Source organism: Dipodomys spectabilis, unplaced genomic scaffold (genome assembly GCF_019054845.1).
Source record: "Dipodomys spectabilis isolate Male_0828 unplaced genomic scaffold, ASM1905484v1 ptg000175l, whole genome shotgun sequence".
In the NCBI taxonomy this organism is placed as follows: Eukaryota; Metazoa; Chordata; class Mammalia; order Rodentia; family Heteromyidae; genus Dipodomys; species Dipodomys spectabilis.
Window position 1 is genome coordinate 19,240,740 of NW_024870852.1, and position 22,445 is coordinate 19,263,184.

The window sequence follows — 22,445 nt, forward strand, 5'->3', positions numbered from 1 at the left end:
TCCTGGCAGCCAAGGAAAAAAGGGGAATCTACAGGTCACAGAACTTGTGTTTCCTGATAGACGGAAGGACACTGATGGGTGGTACTTATGAGTAGCACATGCAATCTGGGAGGCTATGAGACCAAGAATCTCTAGTAGCAAACTGAGCAGTTGATCTTCCTGGTTATACAATGCATATGGACATAGCTCAACCATGGAGCACATATATGATGGTGGTCTTGTGCGGTTACAGCACCTGATGATGTTGTAGTCTTCTTGGTTCATCTAAGGACTCTGCAATGTTTGCACCATGATGTTGCCTGAGGACATTTCTCAGAACTCATCTTTCATGTGAAGCAACAAGGGGCTGAATGTACATCTATTGTCTCCAAGCCTGCTCCTGTTTTCACCCAATGGTAAATTAAAACAATGTTCTCTATTGGAAGCAAGGGTGCATTTCAGAACTTTGCATGAGCTGAGCACTGGTGGCTCACGGCTGTAATCCTAGCTATTCAGGAGGCTGAGATCTGAGGATCATGATTCCAAGCTAGTCTGGGCAGAAAAGTCCCCGGGTGAGACTCTTTATCTCCAGTTAGCCACTCAAAAACCGGAAATGGAGCTGTAGTTCAAAGTGAAAAGCACTAGCCTTGAGCAAAAGAGCTCAGAGACAGCGTCCAGACCCTGAGTTCAAGCCCAGGACCGACATAAAACGGAAAAAATAAAAATGAACTTTTCATAGTTCCCACAATCGTTCAAGTCACCCCTGAGGACAAAGGCATCACGGGGGTCCTCTGAACTCCTCTGAGCGTGTCTCAGTCGGGAGGAGTGAAGATGGGTCTTTGGACCAGTGACATCTGCGTCTCAGCTTCCTTATCTGGGAAGAATGATTCCTGTTCGGATAAAGCCAGGTGATGCGGGTAAAGGCTTGCTGCGCTGCGGTTCGTGTAGCCTCCTATCCTGACCTACTCTCTGGAGCCATGCCACCTGCGTTGGCATCTCAGGCCCACCAGGCAGTACCCCGGTGACCTTGGGCAAGGTCACCTAGCCTCTTTTGCCTTGGTTTCCTCCCCCAGAACATAGACCAATGGGATTACTGTAGGGCCTAAATTTTGAAGGGGAAGGGGGGGGGGGAGAGGGCTTAGAGCCACAGTCAGTGCCTGGTTAAATAATTCATCATGGGTCCCCTTCATCGGGGGCGGGGGGAAACCAAGGCAGAGAATACCAGGGTCAAAGGCAGCAGGTGCGGACTCCCCTCGTACGCGTTACCTAAGCGGGGAGAGGCCGATCATGGTGGCACCTGGGGCAGGTGCAGGGCCGGCCCGGCCCGCGGTGCGCTCCCCCGGGGGGGGGGGGGAGGGCGTCGGGGGGAGGGGAGGCGCGGCCGCTCCCGCCCTCCGCCGTCCTCCCTGCGCCCTCCCTCCGCCGGGCGCTCGCGGGGAGGGGAGGAGGGAGGGGAGGGGGAGGGGAGCGCGGCGCCCGGGATCCCCTCGCCCCTCCCCCTCGGCCGGGGAGCGATGACTTGGCGGGGAGGGGGGAGGGAAGCGGAGGGGCAGGCTCGGCGAGGCCATGTGATGTTGGGCGAGCGAGCCGAGGAGCCGCCGTCCTCCTCCTCCTCCTCCTCCTCCTCCTCCTCCTCCTCCGATCGCCGGCGGCCATGGCGACCCCCAACAACCTGACCCCCACCAACTGCAGCTGGTGGCCCATCTCGGCGCTGGAGAGCGATGCGGCCAAGCCGGCCGAGGCCCCCGACGCGCCCGAGGCGGCCAGCCCCGCCCATTGGCCCAAGGAGAGCCTGGTTCTCTACCACTGGACCCAGTCCTTCAGCTCGCAGAAGGTAGAGCCGCGGGCCGGGGCTGGGGCGGGGCGGGGGGCCGGCGCCCGCGGGCCCCGGGGACTGGGAGCGGCTGCCCGCGGGGGTGACCGGCCTGCCTGGGCGCCCGGGCACCGCTCCCTCCCGCTGCCTGTCCGGTGGGCCGGTGGGGAGGGGGAGGCCGAGGAGAGACAAAGGCGAGGGGCGCCGGGCACCGCCGGGCAGCGGCCTGCGGGGTGGGGCCGAGGGGCGCTCCCCGGGGTCCGGCCTTCCTCCTCCGGCTGCTGCTGCGGCTGCTGCACCCCGCGCAGAGCCCTGCGCCCGCCGCCGGCCGGGGCTCGGGAGCCTCGTCCCCTCACCTCCAGCTGGGAGGAAGGAGTTAACCCAGCCCCGCACACTCCGGCGCCGCGGCCTGCGGAGCGGGGCTCTGCTCTTAGGCGCAGATGGGTTCCTTCCCCTAAAACCCCCTCTCAGACCCAGGAGGGCTGGGCGGGGGGCAGCTGAAATCCAGCCTGGGGCTCGACCCAAACACCCTAAAACAAAGCCGGCTACGAGCGCGCCCCCCTCCACCCCCCCGCCCTGCCCCGACCCTGCCAGCCCGGTCCTTTCTCGGGCGTGTGGGTTCAGCACCATGGCCAGAGCCCGGCGTCGGGCCCCGCTGAGGCCGGACGGCCTCTTCCTCTCCTCCGAAGATGCTTTTCTTCCATTCACTCGGTTTTCTATGAACGGGAAAGACAAGGCTTTGGAACCAAAGCCTCTGGGGTCTGAGTTATGGCTCAGGTTCAGTTTCATGATCCGGAAAATGGGATCCCGATAATGAGGATGGACCAAAAGCCACCTGGAGCTCTAGTCGTTCCGCCGGCTTGCCAGGAGGGCTGTGAACCGGGAGGCACGGCTTGACACTTCAGGCCGGCTTGAGTGTGATCCTGGCTAGGGCACAGTCTGCCGGATTCCTCCACAGAAAACCTGGTTCACTAGATCTACAAGGCTCAGGCCCTACATTTCCATCGGCCACTTTGGGGTTGCCCCCATTTGGCCGTCTATACTTGAGGCCCCACCAACCCCCAGTGGGAGAGCTATCTTTACACTGTAGAGCTTTGCACAAGTTAGCTTCAATGTTGTTCTCTGCAAAGTGAGGCTAGCACAATCATTTCCCCCATGGGCTGCTGTGGGGGGAAAGTGAGAGGATGTACACACACACACACACACACACACACACACACACACACACACACAGTGCTATTGGTGATACCCAGTTAGAGGGTCAAGGCTCTGGGAATGTTAAAGGGGTAGGTGATGCGGCTGTGAGTGGAGTTCACTCACTGGTAGAGTTCGTGTTTAGCATATGGGAGACCCTGAGTTCAAGTTCAAAAAATAAGGTAGAAAAATGCTAGGTAAAGGACAGCCTAAGTTAACCAAGGTCATTCTGGGGCTCATCAATAAGTTCTGTACAGGTACTGCCTACCAGGGGCTGGGCCAGGTGCTTAGACTTGAACCCAGGGCCTCACACATGCTCCACATGAATGAATTCACCAGTTTGGGGGTGAATCAACAAATCTCCAAATTGTAGAGCCCCTTCCTCTAGACTCTCAGGAATCAGGCCCCAGTGGCTAGGACAGAACCGGGGGCAGGCCAAGGAAGTTTCCTGCTTTCCCTTCTTGGAATATTTTCTACCCAGTCTGGGAACAGGGCATAGGTGGCCTTGGATTCTGGGATGGGAGCACCCACAGCAACGGTACTTTGGACCAAGCTTCTACCTAACTATCCTAGACATCCTCCTGTCTCCTCTGCTGAGGCCTCCCCTGGCCTGGAGGGCTCCAGGTGGATCACCACATGGCCCTGGGTTCCAGTCTCCTCTTGGCTGCTTGCTGGCTGAGTGACCTCTGGGCAAGTCACATTCACCTCTCTGTGAATTAACAGCCATATCTGGAAAAGGGTCCAGCCTTCTCCAGGATCCCCTGCAGAATTCTTGATCTAAAGAATCCTCCTCTGCAGAATCTCTAGGGTTTCCATACCCAGAAGCTTAAGTGCAGGAACTTAGCAGGCAAGTTTTCTTCCTTCCCTCTGGCATTGAGGGGTCTGGCTCCAGTACAGAGAAGCTCCTCACAGTGATGATCATAAGAGAAGCCAGGCCTTAAAGGAATTGGGCTGCTGATAGCAGAAAACAGCCCACCTCTAACCCCCACGGCAGCTCCCCTGGATATCTGAGGGCAGTTCCCGATCCAGAGGGCAGCAGGGTAGTCCAGCTCCAGCTGATCTGAGCTTAGAGCTCAGATCACCTGACCACCTGGATAACCTGTACACACTGCCTTACCTCTCATTATCCAGCCTGCACACCGAGAGTAGTAACTGAGGCCCCTGACAGGGCCACTGTGAGAAGGCCGCCCATGAACGCATACGCATCACCCAGAATAGCACATGCTCAGTGCACAGGATGTGAGCTAGGAGTGCTGGCCACAATGGTGAAGACATGGGCGTTGGCATGAGCCAGGCGTGAGGTCCGATTCCAACCCTGCCTCTCCCGGTGGCATGGCCAGGGGCAGAGTCCTCACCTCTCCAGGTCACACTTGGTTCAGCTGTTTGTCTCTCCTCCCCCATCCTCCACTCGCCAGGGCTTGTAAAGACTCATGGTATCATACCTGGCCACACCTTGGTACACAGCTGCATATTGATGGCAAACTTTGAGGAACCATCATGGGGGACAACCTCGAACCAAGGGTCTGGAGGGACCTCTAAATGCAGAGTGTAAATATGAGATACTCCTGCCCCAGAGAGCAGAGGTAGGGAACCTGTTTCCTGCCAAGGCTTATTTGGATATTTATATCATCATTTATGGCCATCACAGAATGATCAGTACAGGCAGATAGCCACGGGTAGCCAAGGAGAAACATGCATGTTTGTCCCAACACACACCAAATGATTTTGAGGGCCTTACATGACCTGACAGGGGTGGGGGACCCTTGTCTGGGGCAGGAATGAGGCTGAGAGGAGTAACCTGCAGGAGCCCCACTGATTGGCTGTGTTGTCTGATCCTAGGCTGCCTCCATGGGAAAATGAACTTGATGCATAATACAGCCTGCATCACTCCCTCCTACCCCAGGCAGGAAGAACGGCCCTTCCTCTATGTCCACCAAACTTTCTACATGATCATCTCACACCTGCCAGCTTTTGAAAACCCAGTGTTGTTTCCTAGCTGTGTGACTTTGTGCAAGTTACTCACTGCCCCTGTGCCTGTTTCCTCCTTTGTAAACTGAGGCTGTGAGTAGGTGCTAGAGTGGTAGTTGGTACCAGTTCCCACATCCCTGGGTATTTGCAGGGATTAAATGAGTCAGTACAAGTACAATTCTCAGTCCAGCACCTGGCACAGCAGAAAGGCGATGTGAGTACAGCTGGGTTTCTACCAGGATGAGTCTCCGAGGGCCACCCCAGCTTCCTGTTCATGATCCTCTTACCCCCATTAGCTCAGGTTCTGCCACTGTGCAGTACCTGGGGGCTCCAGCCTTCCATCCTCAGGGGTAAGAGATCTAGGTCTGAGTCCTGCCAGGGACCAGTCCTGACCCCTGGGGTCTACTAGAAGGAAAAACCTCTGCCTCTCATCCTGGCCTTGACTTTCAAACACCTGGGGTATGGCTCAAGCCTTGATTATATTTCACTTTCTACCATTCTCCTGCACACACCCACAATGCCTCCTCTAGTTCCTCCAGGAGACAGCCAGAGTCTTCACAATGGCCCTAGATTCCTCACCTGGCTAGAGTCAGGACAGTCAGGGGCAAGCCCAGCACCCTTCTCAGTGTACTGATTTTAATTGAATAAAATCAAATGTATAGTAATGATTCATAGGTTGGAAAGGAAACCAATCACACTGAAGTACAGCTATGGAAATATCTTTAAAACACACATGTGTGTGGGAATGTGGCTTAGTGGTAGACTGCTTGCCTAGTATGCATGAAGTCCTGGGTTCGATTCCTTAGCACTGAATAAACAGAAAAGGCCAGAAATGGCACTGTGGCTCAAGTGGTAAAGTGCTAGCCTTGAGCAAAAGAAGCTCAGGGATAGTGCCCAGGCTCTGAGTTCAAGCCCCAGGACTGGCAAAGAACACACACACACACACACACACACACACACACACACGTTACATTATGGTAAGTGTGTCTCTCACATGATCTGGTGGGCTTTGATTACTGCCATGTAGAACTTGCCTTGAGTGTTTACCACATTTGGCGGTCGCAGGAGCCCCACCCCCTTTTATCACCACATTCCTATGGAGGGGTGAGCCTGCTCATCTCCTGGTCTAGCTTACTCACGGGTGGGAGCTGAGCCTGGGAGTCCCCATTAAAGCACTTACACATGATCCTCTTACACTTACTTACTTACTTACTTACACTGTGCTCCTCTATTCTCATCCCTGTCCACCCTGCTCCAGCCACCCTGGCTTCGACACTAGCTTCAGACCTATCTATCCCCATGTCCCCTCCTTAATGCCTTTACACCGGTTGTCCTTCCACCTGGAGCTCCCTTCCCCAGGCTGCTGACTGAATATCCCCTCACCCTGTTCCAAACTTTGCTCCAATGTCATCTCCTCAGGGCTTTAATTGCTGGACCTCCCTGTTTACAACCACCTCTGCCTCTGAGCTGTTGTCTTAAATGCCTAATGTCTATCTGCTCCTCTCAAACCCCAGCTCCCAAGGGCAGTGATCTGTCTCATTCAGGGCAGAGCCTCCCCGACTCAGAACAAAGCCTAGGTATAGAAAGTGCTCAGTGAATATGTATGTGAAGCAATGTTGATACAATGTGATACATTGTATGTGATACAATGTTGATACACTGCCATAAGATGAAGAAGGTGTTGGATTCTGTAAGCCTAAAACTGCTCTAAAATTAAAGTCTACCAGGCACCAGTGGCTCATGACCATAATCCTAGCTACTCAGGAGATTGAGATTTGAGGATCTTGGTTCAAAGCCAACCAGGGCATACAACTTCAAGAGATCCTTATTCAATTTACCATCCAAAAAAGTCAGACATGAAGGTATGGCTCAAGTTTAGAATGTCAACCTTGAATGAAAAAGCCAAGTGTGGGGTGGGTATGGCGCTCTTGAGTTCAAGCTCCAGTACCAATGTACTGTACACACACACACAACAACAACAACAACAACAACAAAATCTATTATTTTTTGAAGATAGGAATACTTGAGATTAATAAAGTTCAGAGATGGGATTTTTGAAATAGTCACCCAGCAACAGCCCCAGAGAGGCCCACGTGGGGCATCTATCACATAACAAGGCGTGGTGAGGAGGAACTCACCCCATGTGACACAGGAAATGCAGTCACAGGGAAGACTGTACCTGGAGATGGCTGAAGTCTGGTTCCACCAAGTGGTGACCACCTAAGTCTACAAAGCTTCCGGGAGGTAGAGATGGCAGATGGCCTTGGTGGCTGCCTGCCCTTCCCTAGGGCCCCCGCTTCCTCTCTGGGCTCCCCGCCCCCCACTGGATGGCACATAGCTCTGGTCTGCAGCTCAACTAAAGGTGACCATCTCCTTGACCGCAGGCTGGGGTGACTGGAGGCAGCTCCCAGCTGGGATTACTGCATGCAAAGGATGCTGGGAGAGTGAGCTTCTCCCATCCAGGTCCAGCCTGCACTCCCCAGTGCTTTTCCAGGGCATGGGCCATCCAATGCTCACAGACACCCACACCTACACTCACTCAGGCACACACACTTACATGCACACACACACACTCATCTGTGCACACACAGACACTAACCCTCAGCCATGGCCTGAGTACAAACACTTCTGTGCACTCATCCATGACTGTCACACTCAAGCTTGCACACTTGCATGCCCACACATACCCCTCACACACCCAAACCCAAGCAGATGCCACCCCCAGGCTGCTCCCCCTCTGTAGCCCTGGTTCCTTTCCATCTGTGGTGACAGAACCAGCGGCCTCTTCCACGGCCCATGGGTGAGGTGGAGCCGCTGTGTCTCCTGCAGGGGCCCAGTGGCTCACAGCACAGCTGCTGGGCACTCTTAAGATGGAATCCACCTGCTCACTTTGCTGCCAGTTTAAAGAAAAGGAAAAAAAAAGAAGCTCAGAAAGGGGCAGTGAGCGCTCTGAGGTCACACAGCATTGCCCCATCAGAGTCAGGGAGGTGAGCTGAGTCCCTGTCTACAGTCCAGGGATTTTGCCAACTTGTGTCCCCTCCCCTCCCTGCCCTGCCACGGGACTGGCTTTTGTTTCCTGGAGCAAATGGACCTGTGTGTGAGTATTGGGAGTGCAGGGGTAAATAATCGTTTCTCCTCTCCCACAGGCAATGAGCAGAAGGTGTTCATGTTAGTAGTCAGGGAGGGCAGGAGGGATCTAGGGCACTGCTGAATACAGGGAAGTGTGTGTGTGTGTGCACACGCATGCACACACATGTGCCTGTAAGAACAGTGACAGAGATCCATCTAGTAACCTCCCATCCTGGGCCTCTATCCATACCTCATATCACTCCATTTCAACTTCACACCCCTCTTAAAGAAGCAGATTACACTCCTTACCTCACTGACACTAGAGGTCAGAGAGATTCAGCGACCTGTCCCAGGTCACACAGCAGTAAAGCCAAGCTTCAGTTCCAGATCTATCTGCCTCCAAAACTTGGTTTAATGCACCCAGTTAAGACCCATGTCTCCTACTATGTGCCAGGTGTTCTGAACTCCCACAAGCCCAGAGGGAACTCTGGAAGAAGTGAGGCAGGGTGGGAAGCCAAGTGTCCAGCAAGGCAAAGGCTGGAGCTGGGACTTGAGCGACATGGCATGAGGGTCCTCCCCTCACCCCATGCTGCTGCTGCTGGAAGCTGAACTCTTGGCATCTAGGAGCAAGGCTGGGGTGTCTGGTCCTGAGGCTGGTACCTCAGGAGGGCTTGGGGACGGGATGTTGGAGAATAAGCCCTTGCCTTACAGGGATGCCCACCTCCCGCCTCTCTCCTCCCTCCCTATCGAGCCTCTAGGAATGAAGGCCCTGCCACACCTTGCTAGGGACCTGGGACAGGGTCTGAGGTTGGCACAATTGAAATGCATGGAAGGACAGATGGGGACAACTGGAAGGTGGGATCCTACCATCTTACAGCCCAGTTTTGAGGCTGGCAGATTCCATCACAAGTGTTTGTTGGGAGCTCCCTAGAGACACAAGAGCCTCTCAGGAGGGGGCAAATCAGGACTCCCCAGAGTACTCAGGGAAGAGAGTATACTGAATAGAAGTTGGGAACGATCACTTTCATTTTAAGTTCCTTGCTGAGCTGCTGTTTGACTTCAGGTAAGTTGCCTGACCTCCCTGGGCTTTAGTCTTCTCATTAAAGAAAATAGGGAAGCACTGCCTGACCTGCCCTCCTGTGGGGAGTTGCTGTGAGCATCCGGCTGGGCAATCAGCTAGTAGGCATTTGGAGACTAGAATGGGTCCTATTGATTGCATGTACCTGTTAGTTATGTCAGCATTGCTATGTTGAACACGTGAGAAAAATAGCTTAAAGGGCAGGGGGTGGTATTTGTGGCTCATGGTTTCAGAGGGTGTAGCCTATGGTCCCTGGCTCCTCGCTTCAAGGCCTGTGTAAGGCAGGACATCATGGTGGAGGGGGGGGAGGTTGTGTGAAGGAGGCTGTTCACCTCATGGCAGACAGGAAGCAGAGACAGAAGGGACAAGGGATGAGACACAGCCTGCAAAGTCACTCCTAGGGACCCACTTCCTCTAGGCAAGCACTGCCTCCTCATGTTCCCAAAAGCTCCCCAAATATCGGGCAGTAATCCTAGCTACTTAGGAGGCTGAGATCTAAGGGTTGCAGTTTGAAGTTAGCCTGGGCAGGAAAGGTGCTGAGACTCCTATCTCCACTTAACCACCAAAAAGACAGCAATGGAGCCGTGGCTCAAGTGACAGAGAGCCAGCCTTGAGCAAAGAGACTAAGAAACAGCACCCAGGCCCCGAGTTCAAGCCCTAGTACTAGCACAGAAGCAAACCCTAAGAAAGCCTGGGAACACACAGAGATTCTAGGGTCCCTGAGGAGCCTGTGTGGGTTCACGCTGTAACATTACTGCACTTTGTTCCCCCAGATAATCTGAGGATTGCACTCTAGATTGGGAGGGTGGTGCGCATTTCGCATTTCTGGGGCTTTCTTAGTCAGATCCAGGCCTGCAGGCCAGGCTGAGTGGTGCAGCAGGATCGTAGGTGCCAGACAGTGGGTGGTTCTATTGCCAGCCAGGAAACTGAGAGAAAGCTCAGGGAACTTACACACCTGTAAAACCCAGCCCCGTGAACCACCAGGCCACTGCGGGGGTGCCCGTCCTTCCTCCCCACCCAGCACCTGCCCCTGGGACACATAACCCCCCACCCACGTGACCGAGAACGGGCTGAAAGCAACAGTGTGCCCTCCTGTGTGTGACCTCTGACCTCCCTCCCCACACGCCCCGCCCCACCCGGGCAGAGTGTCCCCCACCGTGTCCGCCCGCCTTGCCGTCCCCGCTCTGACCCTGGCGCCTGCAGGTGCGGCTGGTGATCGCCGAGAAGGGGCTGGCGTGCGAGGAGCGGGACGTGAGCCTGCCGCAGAGCGAGCACAAGGAGCCCTGGTTCATGCGGCTCAACCTGGGCGAGGAGGTGCCGGTCATCATCCACCGGGACAACATCATCAGTGACTACGACCAGATCATCGACTACGTGGAGCGCACCTTCACCGGAGGTATCGTGCGCGTGCGCGCGTGCGCAGGGCCGCCCGGCTGGGCGGGACAGCGCCCCACGGGGCCCCCACAGGCTCACACCGGGCCTTTGAGCCTTAGAAAGCCACTGGGCCTTGGGTGAGGCCCATTATCCCCCCCCCCAAAAAAAGGTTCCCCGGGGTACAGGCAGGGGTCAGATGTCCCCCAAGAATCTCAGAGTGGTGAGGACTGCTGAAAGTCCTCACCCCCCCGCACTTGCCTGGACTGCAGGGAGAAGGACATGGCCCAGACTCTGGAAGGAGGCTGCAGCTCCAGTCCCCAGAAGGCCTGGAGACACAGACCCTCTGGGAGGTCCCTCAGTTTCCCACAGATTTCCTCCAATCCAGCCCCCTGTACCCTGTAACCATAGCTGGGACCAGACTCCTAGAGACCCCACAGACATAGTACCAGCCACCCAAGAACCCTGTAGACCCCAGAACCTTACAGGAGACCCTGTATCCTCTCCTGCCCCTTGGCCTTTGACTGGCTCAGGATTGGCTGCTGGTGGCAGAGACTCAGGCAGCCCCTGAGAGGAGCCTGGCAGGATGGCTTGTACTATAAAATAATGGAGGAAGAGAAGGAGGGGGAGGGAGGAGGAGGGGGAGGGAGGAGGAGGGGGGGAGGAGGAGGAGGAGGAGGAGGAGGAGGAGGAGGAGGAGGAGGAGGAGGAGGAGGAGGAGGAGGAGGAGGAGGAGGAGGAGGAGGAGGAGGAGGAGGAGGAGGAGGAGGAGGAGGAGGAGGAGGAGGAGGAGGAGGAGGAGGAGGCGGCGGCGGCGGCGGCGGCGGCATTATGTTGAGCAATGGTGGCTCACACCTGCAATCCTAGCTACTCAGAAGGCTAAGATTTAAGGATCATGGTTTGAAGCCTGCCTAGGTAGAAAAGTCTGTGAGACTCACATCCAGTTAACCAGTCCCAGTTCTGGGAATGAGGGTGCCTGGGACCCTCTGGGTGTGACATTTGGGGTTCTGGGATGCTAAGGGTGGGTGGCTGAGACAGGGCCAATTGAGGACCTGGCCCAGCCTTTGGCAATACCCCACAGAGCACGTGGTGGCCCTGATGCCCGAGGCCGGCAGCCCACAGCATGCCCGGGTGCTGCAGTACAGGGAGCTGCTGGACGCTCTGCCCATGGATGCCTACACCCATGGCTGCATCCTGCACCCTGAGCTCACCACAGACTCAATGATCCCCAAGTACGCCACGGCCGAGATTCGCAGTGAGTGCGAGCAGCTCTGAGGCTCTTTCCTGCCCCGTCCCCTCCTTTAGACAGGAGGCCTTGTGCTTTGTCCTCCAGCCTGAGACTCTTTCTCCTTGTCCTCCCCCTTCCTCCCTCTCTCCATCTTGCCTCTCTGTGTGTCCCTGGCGTTTCTGTCTCTTACTGTGACCTGCCCCACCCCCTCTCTGTCTTTCTCTGCAGTGGGACTTGAACTCAAGGCCTTACTTGAAATCCCTATTGCTTTAGTTTTTTTTACATTTAAATGTATTTGTTTTTATCTTTAAGTAGTTGTACAAAGAAGTATTAATTCAACATATCAGTTTTAACCTACTTTAAACAGAGATAATGGTTGTTATGAAGTGCAGTTTGGTAATTCAGTAAGTATATACTATCTGTAATCATCACAATCGATACAAAGTAGACCAGTAGAGAAATAAATATGATTGCAACCAGAAAAGAAAGTAGGTGAACTATTACTCATGTGCCCACACATAAAGAAAAACCTGAGGAAAGCTTTAGTGATTTTAAGGTAAGTTCCCCCTCCTGTCCACCTTGGGGCAGGCCTCAGACCCAAATCCTTCTACCTCTACCTTTCAAGTGGCTAGCGTTACAGACATGAGCAACCATGCCTAGTTCACTGTGAGATGTTTTCTGTCCCTCTCTCTCTAGCCTTCCTCCCTTCTTCTCCCTCTCCCTCCTCCTGCTTTCTTGCTCTGCTCTTCTCTCTGGCTTTCCATCCCTTTCACTGTTTCTAATGGAATATAGCACTGTCCCCTTGCTCTGGCCTGGTCCTGCCACCCCATTTAGAAGCTACAGGGTTAGCTGGCCTTGAGAGGTTTTTTTGGTCTCCATGAAGCTGAGAGGTGGGCAGGGGGGCTGGGATCCTCAAGCAGTCCCAATCACAGATCCCTGGGGTTGGAGCTCAGGAAGAAGCCCTTTAACTAGTTGCTCAAATCACTAGTTACCTTGGGTGAGACTATCAAGGCTGCTGGGGAGGGGGGGAGCGGTGTTGGGGAATCTGTTTTCTATTTCATGGCCACCAATGAACTATCTTTGTCAGTAGCCTGAACATATCCCCAGCCTGGTTCATCCTTTTAGATCCAGCACTGGATAAGGTGGAAGTGGGTTAAGTCAGATAATCCATCAGTAGGGGCTCCTGGGGATTTGGGAATTTTAGCCCTCAAAGACCTGGGACCATACCTTGTAGGATCCCTTCCCTTCCCATTCCATTGTCTTGCTGATTGACAAAAGCAGGGAGGGCTCTGGGTGTAGCATCCGCCCTGTCTGTTACACTCAGGATTTATTTCCTGTAAGGTCTGGCAACACTTATGAGGCCCTGGGGGGCTGGGGCTGGATAGGGATGGACTTGACTTGTGTGTCCAGGGCCAAAGTTCCACCAGAGTGAAGACAAGGACCTGGTAATTACAATGTGTACCAAGGTAAACTTGGACAGCATCTATCATACTTGTAAGGAAGGGTCTGGAGACTATTGTGCAGTTACACTTGGACTTGAGCACTAAGAAGTATGTGCAAGGATATCTACTGCTGCATAGTTGATCCAAGTAAGAAGTATCAGTGGAAATAACCCAGCTACCCCTGGGGAGAGGAGTGAGTAAATGAGTTACAGCCTTGCCATACAGTGAAATACTGCACAGATGTTTAAAAAGAACAGCAGGCATGTGATGCTCTTTCAGATAGACTAAGGAGTGGAAAAAGGAGAAGGGGGAGCAAGCTTGAGGTGATGTGGCACATCACCTGCAATGCTGAGACAGGATTGTGAATTCTGGGATACGTAAATCAGATACCATCCCCCCAAAAAGGACAAGAGAAGGCTTAGAGATTCACAAGGGCTCTTAGTACAAGCCAGGAGAGTTCTGGGAGAAACACAGGAAGCAGCAGTAGTCTTTGAGGTGCAGAGCTGCCAGTCTGCAGATGGAGAAGAGGGAGAGAGATGTATTGTTACTGTACATTCTTTAGCACGGTTGGAATTGTTTTTTTTAACAAGTCGGCAGGAATAGCCTGTACAAAAATAGTTTTTTAAAAATCTTTTATCTAGTCCCAGCCATGTGATAGGAGTCATATGGAGGTTTGGAGCCATGGAAGATGCCTGTCCTGAACCCGGGGACCTGGGACCATATAAGGATAGATTGGAGCACTTGGGGAAGGAGAGGGAGGACAAGGGGCCAGGTTCTGGGAGGGCCCGGGGATGTGTGGGGAGTTGGGGGAAGTGCAGGGTGGTAGAACCCAGGCCAAAGGAGTCTGGAAGTTGGGTCTGGTAGAAGAGGGGTTGATCAAGAAGGTAGCCGGGAAGCCGGAGAAGCCATGGACAGTGACAAAGCAGATCTGCACCTCACAGAGACAGGAGATGGAGCAGTTCAGAGGCCCTGAGGGTTAGCTAGGTAAATGGAAATGGTAGCTTGGCCTAGGACAGATCCCTGCATCTGGCGGTGGGCCACTTCCTTCCTCTTGTCCTGAGCTATTTGAAGGCATCTGGGAGGTAGTGGGGTCCAGAGAAGGCCCAACCCTCTACTCTACCTCCATTGATGAAGTAGGGAGCATTTAAGGACTTCAGCTAAGATAAGGCAAAGGGAAACCTCCGGGGCAGGGAGGGTGGGGGCAGAAGCCCAACCTGAAAGAACACCACCCCAAATCATCCAAGGCCTCCTGAAGTCTCAGGACAGCCAGGAGAGCAGCCTGGGGGATGGCAAGGGATAAGATGTTGTGTTTGACCTTGGCATTCATCAAACATCCATGAAACTTAAATATAGCCCCAGCGCTGGAAAGCCCCGGAGTGTGTTTACTGGCGACAGACCTTGTGGAGCTGCGGGTGGGTGGTGTGTGGAAAAACCTCAGGGGGCAGAAGCTGTACAACTACACTCGCTGCTTTCTCGGCTCCTTTTATTCCTGAGGTGAGTCTGCGACAGTGACTACTCTGCAGAACCTCAGATGCTGTAAGGAGACCTCTGCAGCCGCAGACCGCCACATTAGCATTAACATCTCCAGGCACAGCAAGCAAGGCTGTGTACTGCACAGGGACAGGCGGCATCTGTCACAAGTCCGCCTTGGCCTTGCCTATAGAGGGGACACTAGGGACAAAGGCACAGAGGCTCACATGTCAGGGCTCAAGGAGGGCTTCACAGAGGAAATGTTTTTTTTTTTTTTAGTCCAAGGAGGCTTTCAGGAATTGAGGGTATGGCTGTTCCAGCAGAGGGAAGTCATGTGTGCAGGGGCCTGGAGTTTGGGAATGTTAGGGCATATTCAGGGAGTTGGAAGCTTTGGGAGTGATTGAGACCTATGTCAGGGGATAGGGACACCCTGGAGGGAACCCACGGAACGTGGAGCAGGCGAGAGGGAATGGAAATGGAGAGGATATGGGTCCTGTAGGCACTTTGAAGTCAAGTTGAGAGCAAGGACACTATCAGGGCAGGGATGAGCTTCAAACAGGGTGTTGCAGAGTCTGGGATGTAGGTAAGGAAGTCTCACAAAGATGGGAAAGGGTGGGAAGACAGAGCCTAGCTCCGTCCATACATGTGACAGTGGGTCTGCATGAAGCAGCAGCTGGAGGCCTGGAGGGGGAGGTTAAGTGGGAGGAGGCAGAGCTCTCAGGATGCCAGATCAGATTGATTGAGTTCCAGAGCAGTTGGGACCTGCCCCCCACCCCGCATCTGGCTTGGCTTCCTGTGGGGGAGGGGAACTGCAGGGAGGGAGGGAGGACCATGACTTCAGGTTTGGGGCTCTATCTGTTTCTGCGATTTCCTACTCATCCTTAAGGATAGTCCTCCTCCTCCACAAAGTTTCTGGGCCCCTTGTGTCCCAGGAAGGCAGGCCTCTGTGACCCCTATTCTTGTCCTCCATTCTGTCCTTCATGCTGTCATGAGATGTCCTTGTATGTGTATCTCTCCCACTGGCTGAGCTGGGGGGCAGCTCGCATTCCATGCCCACGTGGCAGCCTACGGTGCCTGCTTAGCGCTAGCTGTTGCTACTGTAACTTCTCTGGCCAGTGAGGGGCTGGGGAGACCCTGGGTATGAGGGGGCCTTTTCTTATTTTCTCCCCAGGACACTTAGCCAATGCCACCACGGACCTCATGAAACTGGATCATGAGGAAGAGCCCCAGCTGTCTGAGCCCTACCTTTCTAAACAGAAGAAGCTCATGGTGAGAGCCCCAGGCTGCCGGCCCCTCCCGCCCGCCCTTCCCATGGAGAGAAGCTAGTTCTGAGAGGATCTACTGGTGGTTTGAAACAGAAAAGCCACTGCCATCTTGGGGTCTCAGGCTCCTTATATCTTCGATCATGGTCTGAAAGCTGAGTATTGAACTCAGGTTCTTGCATGGAGTGGCACTGAGAAGTGTTCTGAGGAAAGCCCAGTAAGGATGGGAGGGGTAGGGAAGAGGAAGTACCAAGCCTCCCTTAATTGCACAAGAACTCTGGAGTATAAGAGCCACTGGGCAGGAGATCCACCTTTAGCCGGGGACCAGCCATTAGTGCTCTCAGGCCAGTCAACCATTGGCTGTCCACAGGTCAGGGTCAGGGTCAGCATCAGTGCGATGTATTTATGGACAAGGCAGTGCCTCCCTCTTTAGCCCAGAGCAGTTCCTCTGGAGGAAGGGTACCCATGAGCCACTGTCAGTCAGCCCTTGCAGCAGCAAGGCGTGTGCGGGTACCAGCTGCCTGACTGGGCTGTGGAGGCTGCAGGCTCATGCAGATAAGCGAAGATGCTTTGCCACCACAGGGCAGGGGTATTTGTAGGCTTGGTGAGCAGTAAGGGTTTAGGCAAAGGTTCTTCCATCCCTGGATAGCCTGACTGCAATGAGGCCAGCTCAGCCTCTCCTGCCTGTCCTGACTACAGGCTAAGATCCTGGAGCATGATGATGTGAGCTACCTGAAGAAGATCCTCGGGGAGCTGGCCATGGTGCTGGACCAGATTGAGGCAGAGCTGGAGAAGAGGAAGCTGGAGAATGAAGGTAGGTACCAGCTCTGGGGTGGGTGATGCTATAGCCCACTTATCGACCCCACCCCCATGTCCTGCCCAGGACCATACTCTTCTTCCCAAAGATCCCAGAGATCCTCTCATGCTCATTAAGGTCATGGGCTAGGGAAGCAGACCTGAGTTCAAGTCCTCCTTTAGCCACTTTCTAGTTGAGCGAACTGGGACAAGGCACTCAACTCTCTGGACCTCAGTTTCCCACATATACAGTGGGGATTTGTTCTGTGAAAACCCACCTGAGAGGTTTTGAGACATTATATGAAATGATACACACAGAGAGTCAGGTCAGGGCTATCCACAAAGCGTGTGTTTAATACAAGTTGGCGAAAGGGTTTTGTGCACTCCTGGAGGGGACTAAAGGCTTCTGTTTTCTGAATGAGTCATGTCACCTGCTGAGAGGGGACAGGGAAAGGGCTGAAAGAAGAGGGCCCCAGAGCTCAGTCCATCCACATGCAGTCTCTTGCTGCTTCCATGCAGTCTGTAGCCGGAGAAGTAACTCCCTTTATCCTATCCCATCACCTCATACCCACCATCCTCTTTCCCTTGTTACCAAGCCGTGCTTGTCCTTGCTGCATTTCTAGCACTGTGTGTGTGTGTGTGTGTGTGTGTGTGAGAGAGAGAGAGAGAGAGAGAGAGAGAGAGAGAGAGAGTGAGAGAGAGAAAGAAAGAGAGAGAGTCGTGGGGCCTGAACTCTGGGCCTGGGTGCTGTCCCTCAGCTCTTCAGCTCAAGGCTAGTTCTCTACCACTTGAACCACAGCGCCACTTCTGGCTTTTTCTGCTTATGTGGTACTGAGGAATCAAACCTAGGGCCTCGTGCATGCAAGGCAAGCACTCTTATACTGAGACACCTTCCCAGCCCTCCTCTCTGGCTTTGTCAGGCTCACTTTGTCAAACCTCAGACCTGAATAAGCCTGGAGCACCACCTACCCAGTACTTCTACCTGTGGTCCCAACATATGACTGGAGAAACATCGGCAGAACTCACCTGAACTTGTGAGCATTCTCCTTAGGGGACCTTAGCTTCTTCCTCTCTATATAACAGGAAATGAGAGTCTTACAGGAAGCTCTCACAGTCCCACCTCCACGACAGCCCACCCACCCACAGCAGAGTCCAAAGCACACAGTGTCTTAGCCATTCCAAGATACATCATTATTAAATTCCATCTTAACAGCTGTGACATTGGGACGTTTCTTATGGCCACGAGCCCAATTATTCTCTTACTTCTGGGTGGACCTCTTGCATGTGATGGTAACTTAGATATGACCAATCATGGTAGCATTGTCACCAAGGGGGAGCTGTCCTTGAACTAGCTAAGACCAATCCCCTCTCACGCACTGGAGCCCATCCGCGCTCATCAGATCAAAAATACCACATCAGGGCTGGGAAGGTGGCTCAGTGGTAGAGGCTTGCCTTGCATGCATGAGGCCATGGGTTCAATTCCTCAGCACCACATAAGCAGAAAAGGCCAGAAGTGGTGCTGTGGCTCAAGTGGTAGAGTGCTAGCCTTGAGCTGAAGAGCTGAGGGTCAGTGCCCAGGCTCAGAGTTCATCCCCATGACTGACAAGCAAACAAACAAACAAAAACTGCATCAGTGATTCTCTCCACTCTTTCCTGTAGTATCAATGTTGGCCTTTTTTTTTGGATCATTCCATCAACCTGCCTTTTCTTCCTCCTGACTTACAAACATGCTCTTGGCCTGTCTCACAGTGCTAGACTGTACCTCCCATTACAACAAACTCCTTGGGATGGGAGGAGCTTTGCTCACCATCTCTTCTCCTTTCTCTCTTGAGCTCCTTCCAGCCATGCCTTCAACATCAGCATTTCCTCCGACTTCTCTTGTCAAGGTCACCAGTTGTTGCATGTCCCAGCCAGGCGAGGTCCTGGGGCTTGAACTCAGGGCTTGGGTACTGTCTCTAACTTTCTTTTGCTCAAGGCTAGTATTCTACTATTTGAGCCACAGTGCCACTTCCAGCTTTTTCTGAGTAGTTTGAGGATAAAAGTCTTATGGACTTTCTTGCCCAGGCTAGCTTTGAACCGTGATCCTCAGATTTCAGCCTCCTGAATAGATAGGATAACAGGCATGAGCCACAGGTGCCCAGCTTTGGGCCTCCTCTTATGCATGATACAGCCATGCATTGCCTTCTCCTCCAACACTTTCCTAGTTCAACTTCCTGAACCTTCTCATCTTTGCTGGTTATTCCTTGTTGCCCAACCTCTAAGCTCCAGAAGCCACTGGGTTTGCTTCCTGTCCTGTTCTCAGGCCTGTGCACACTCACTCACTCCCTTGCTGGTATTGTCCATTTCCTGGCTCTACTACTGATGACACTAGCTTGAACTGTCACACACACACACAGACACACAGACACACACACACACACACACACAAACCTGGAGTCTGGAGTCTGGAAGGCACCTGGGACATATTACATAGGAAAAGCTTTGTAAGGCTTGAAAGGCCTCAACTTCTACTCTGATCATAATAAGGTGGAATTACTTGCCTTGCCAAAGTGTGCGTGTGTGTGTGTGTGTGTGTGTGTGTGTGTGTGTGTGTGTGTGTGTTTTGTGGGCTGGTACTGGGGCTTGACAGGGCCTAGACACTGTCCTTTAGCTTTTTCATTCCAAGCTGATGCTCTGTTACTTGAACCACAGTTTCAGGTCCAGATTTTTGGTGGTTAATTGGAGGTAAGAGTATCATAGACTTTCCTGCCTGGGCCGCCTTTGAACCACAATCTTCAGATCTCAGCCTCCCGAGTAGCTAAGATTACAGGACTAATCCACCAGTGAAGGCTTCATTTAGGTTTTAACAGGATCTTGCTGGCTTCTGTGTTGAGAACAGACTCCAGGGGCTGGTGGCTGAAACAGCAGGGCCTCCCAAGGGACCGATAGTGCTAGTAGAACTTACGGTTGTTTGGACTCAAATGGTGAAAGTGGAGGTAACACCAGAAATAAGATGTATTTTAAAGATAAAGCTGATTAGTTGGTGACCATGGTGGCTCACACCATGGAGGCTGAGATTTCTCAGGAGGCTGAGATCTGAGGATCTCGGTTTAAAGCTGGTCCAGCAGAAAAGCCTATGAGACTTGTTTTGTTTTGTTTTTTGCTGGCCCTGGGGTTTGAACTCTGGGCCTGAGCACTGTCCCTGAGTCTCAGCCTCCTGAGTAGCTAGAATTACAGGTGTGAGCCACCGGCACCTAGCTTGCCTACGAGACTCCTATCTCATAAACTACACAGAAAAACCAGAAGTGGCATTATAGCTCAAGTGGTAGAGTGCCAGGCCTGAGTACAAGAAGCCAAGTGAGAGCAAGAAACTAAGTTTACAGTCTAGTACCGATGTGTTGTGTTTGCGTGCACACAGAGACAGTTGAGTCAAGTGGCTGTAATTATAGGCATATGCTTATAATCCTACCTACTTAGACGTATGAAGATTGAGGTTTGGGGTCAGTTGGGGCAGACAAATCTGAGAGAGTCTGATCTCTAAATAAAGTAGCAAAAAAAAAAAAAAAAATGGAAGTGGAGATTTGGCTCAAGAGGCAGGATACCTAGCCATGAGGGAAACAACCAAGCAAGAACTTGAGGACCTGAGTACACACAGACACATACACACACAGTTGATCAAAAATAAAAAGAATAGAGGCGACACACTTAAGGATCTACATTAAACATCATCCAAGTTGAACAAAGACTTGGGAGATAATGGCAGGAAAATGAGAGACGTGGCGTGCACAGGTTTTCCTGTCCCCCATCCAGGGCAGAAATGTGAGCTGTGGCTCTGTGGCTGTGCCTTCACCCTTGCCGACGTGCTCCTGGGGGCCACCCTGCACCGCCTCAAGTTCCTGGGACTGTCCAAGAAATACTGGGAAGATGGCAGCCGGCCCAACCTGCAGTCCTTCTTTGAGAGGGTCCAGAGACGCTTTGCCTTCCGGAAAGTCCTCGGTGACATCCATACCACCCTGCTGTCGGCCGTCATCCCCAATGCATTCCGGCTGGTCAAGCGGAAACCCCCGTCATTCTTCGGGGCATCCTTCCTCATGGGCTCCCTGGGTGGGATGGGCTACTTTGCCTACTGGTACCTCAAGAAAAAATACATCTAGAGCCAGGCCCCCAGAGGCTTGGTGTCTGACTGTTGGTGTCTCTGTGCTGTGTGATTCCCAAAGACCTCTCAGTAACTCAGCCCCGTGAACATGGACAGCACTTCCCTGCCCCTTGCTCCCAGTAATTCTATCGTCAGTGTGACCACATTCCATAGTTTAGAAGTAGACGTCGCCAAGGCTGTGACTTGAGGTCACAGCTCTACTAGGAGAGAGAGAGAAAGAGAGAAAGAGAGCGAGAACAGAAACAAAACACGAATGCCTTTTCTGATTCAAGGTCTCAAGACGTTATTGTGGGGACTGGTTAGGATCTGAGGTGAGTCCCAGGACGTACCGTCCATCAGGGCTCAGGTTCTGGGAGGTGCCGGGGGCTCAGAGGGCTTGACCCTTCGCCTCCCCTTCCTTCTTGCCAGGACCTCTTTTACAGGACAAAGCCAACACCGACGAGTCGACTCTTCTAACCAGTACCTCCATCTGGGGCTGGAGAGCCGGAGAGTCCGCGAGAGGCCCCAGAAGATCAGAAGGGGCTTCATTCTTCTCCTGGACATGGACTGAAACAGCACTGGCTCAAGCCAAGGCAGTGACATCCCCAAAACTGGCCATGACCGGGACGGACCCCATGAGCACACACCCTTCACTCGCCTCCCCCATGGGCCAATGAGTTCGGTTTGACATTTCAGTTGAAATCCCTGAAGGCAACCACACGGACCCACCCCACCTTGAGTTGCGTTTCCCACCCCGTGAAGTGGGACTTTCAGCAAAAGCCATGTTGGCCTTCCCCCAGAAGGTCAGTCCCAGCTCAAGGGCAGGGGTGTGTCCCTGTCCACCTCCTTCAATGTCCACCTTTCCCATCTTCCAGGGGCTCCCCTGTGCTGCATGCAGGGGGAGGGGCTCTGTCTTCTCCATGCTGCCCCCTGGTCGGGTCTCACTTTCCTGTGCCTTTGCATGCTGGGAAAGGGCCTGGGTGTCACTGCTGCTCATGCTTTGAAACCATTGAAAGCCCCCAATAAAGTATCCAGGAGGAGCAGGTTGCTTTTCTTTTCTAAACTGTGCAATCTACCTAGCTCTCCATTTCCAAAGTTGGGGAGCAGAGGAATGGAGATACAAGCACCTTCCGATCCCTTGTACTGAGTAATTCTCTTGACAGTTTTAGAAGCTTCATGAGAACAAGAGTTGAGTTCCAATCTCAAGTTGCTGGGTCTGAGCTGTCTCCTGAACAGACTTCCAGACCTCTGCCCTGCCTTGGACACCAGTGCTTTGCAGATTACAGAGCATGTTTACAACCATCTGTTTACAAAAACCTTTGGTTGGTACCCAGGATACATATCCTCTACCCCCCAGTTTCTACATGGGAAACATATATAATTTGTGTGTGGATGTGGTGGCACACACCTGTAATCTCAGCACTCAGGAGGCTGAGGCATGAGAATCATGAGTTCAAGACCAGCCCAGGTTACATACTAAGTTCCAGACTAGACGTGGCTATATAGTAAGACTTTGTCTCAAAACATCAAAAAATATTAATTTATAGAACATAGAGCACAATTTTATTTATTTTGCAAAAATATAGTATAAGAATCTGTACATTTTCATTAAGGTTTAAAAAAATAGCCAAGGAGGGGCTGGGAAGGTGGCTCAGTGGTAGA

The 22,445-nt window shown here is 53.0% G+C and overlaps 2 protein-coding genes across 5 annotated transcripts in view; one reads left to right on the forward strand and one right to left on the reverse strand.

Annotated features, from left to right (window-relative positions):
* The window catches only part of Oser1 (oxidative stress responsive serine rich 1), a 72,776-nt gene that overhangs the window by 32,913 nt on the left and 17,418 nt on the right, over nucleotides 1-22,445 (reverse strand). The gene's annotated exons all lie outside the window — the stretch shown is intronic.
* Nucleotides 1,546-21,116, forward strand: Gdap1l1 (ganglioside induced differentiation associated protein 1 like 1). Of its 4 annotated transcripts, none has more exons than XM_042694311.1 (6): nucleotides 1,546-1,813; nucleotides 10,305-10,497; nucleotides 11,554-11,727; nucleotides 15,784-15,881; nucleotides 16,574-16,688; nucleotides 20,459-21,116. In XM_042694311.1, exons 1-6 carry the CDS (start codon nucleotides 1,634-1,636, stop codon nucleotides 20,800-20,802), a joined length of 1,104 nt encoding a protein of 367 aa, XP_042550245.1. In that variant the 5' UTR covers nucleotides 1,546-1,633; the 3' UTR covers nucleotides 20,803-21,116. The 4 variants fall into 4 exon arrangements, with proteins under 4 accessions (XP_042550245.1, XP_042550246.1, XP_042550247.1 ...); XM_042694312.1 differs by having other exon boundaries at nucleotides 1,634-1,812; nucleotides 10,295-10,497; nucleotides 20,459-20,802; XM_042694313.1 differs by lacking the exon at nucleotides 11,554-11,727 and having other exon boundaries at nucleotides 1,634-1,813; nucleotides 20,459-20,802.

Coding starts and splice junctions, on each gene's coding strand:
- Gdap1l1 (XM_042694312.1), top strand. CDS start 1,634: ATGGCGACCCCCAACAACCTGACCCCCACCAACTGCAGCTGGTGGCCC. Junction 1,813..10,294: donor CAGTCCTTCAGCTCGCAGAA/GGTAGAGCCGCG, acceptor GCTCTGACCCTG/GCGCCTGCAGGTGCGGCTGG. Junction 11,728..15,783: donor CGCCACGGCCGAGATTCGCA/GTGAGTGCGAGC, acceptor TTTTCTCCCCAG/GACACTTAGCCAATGCCACC.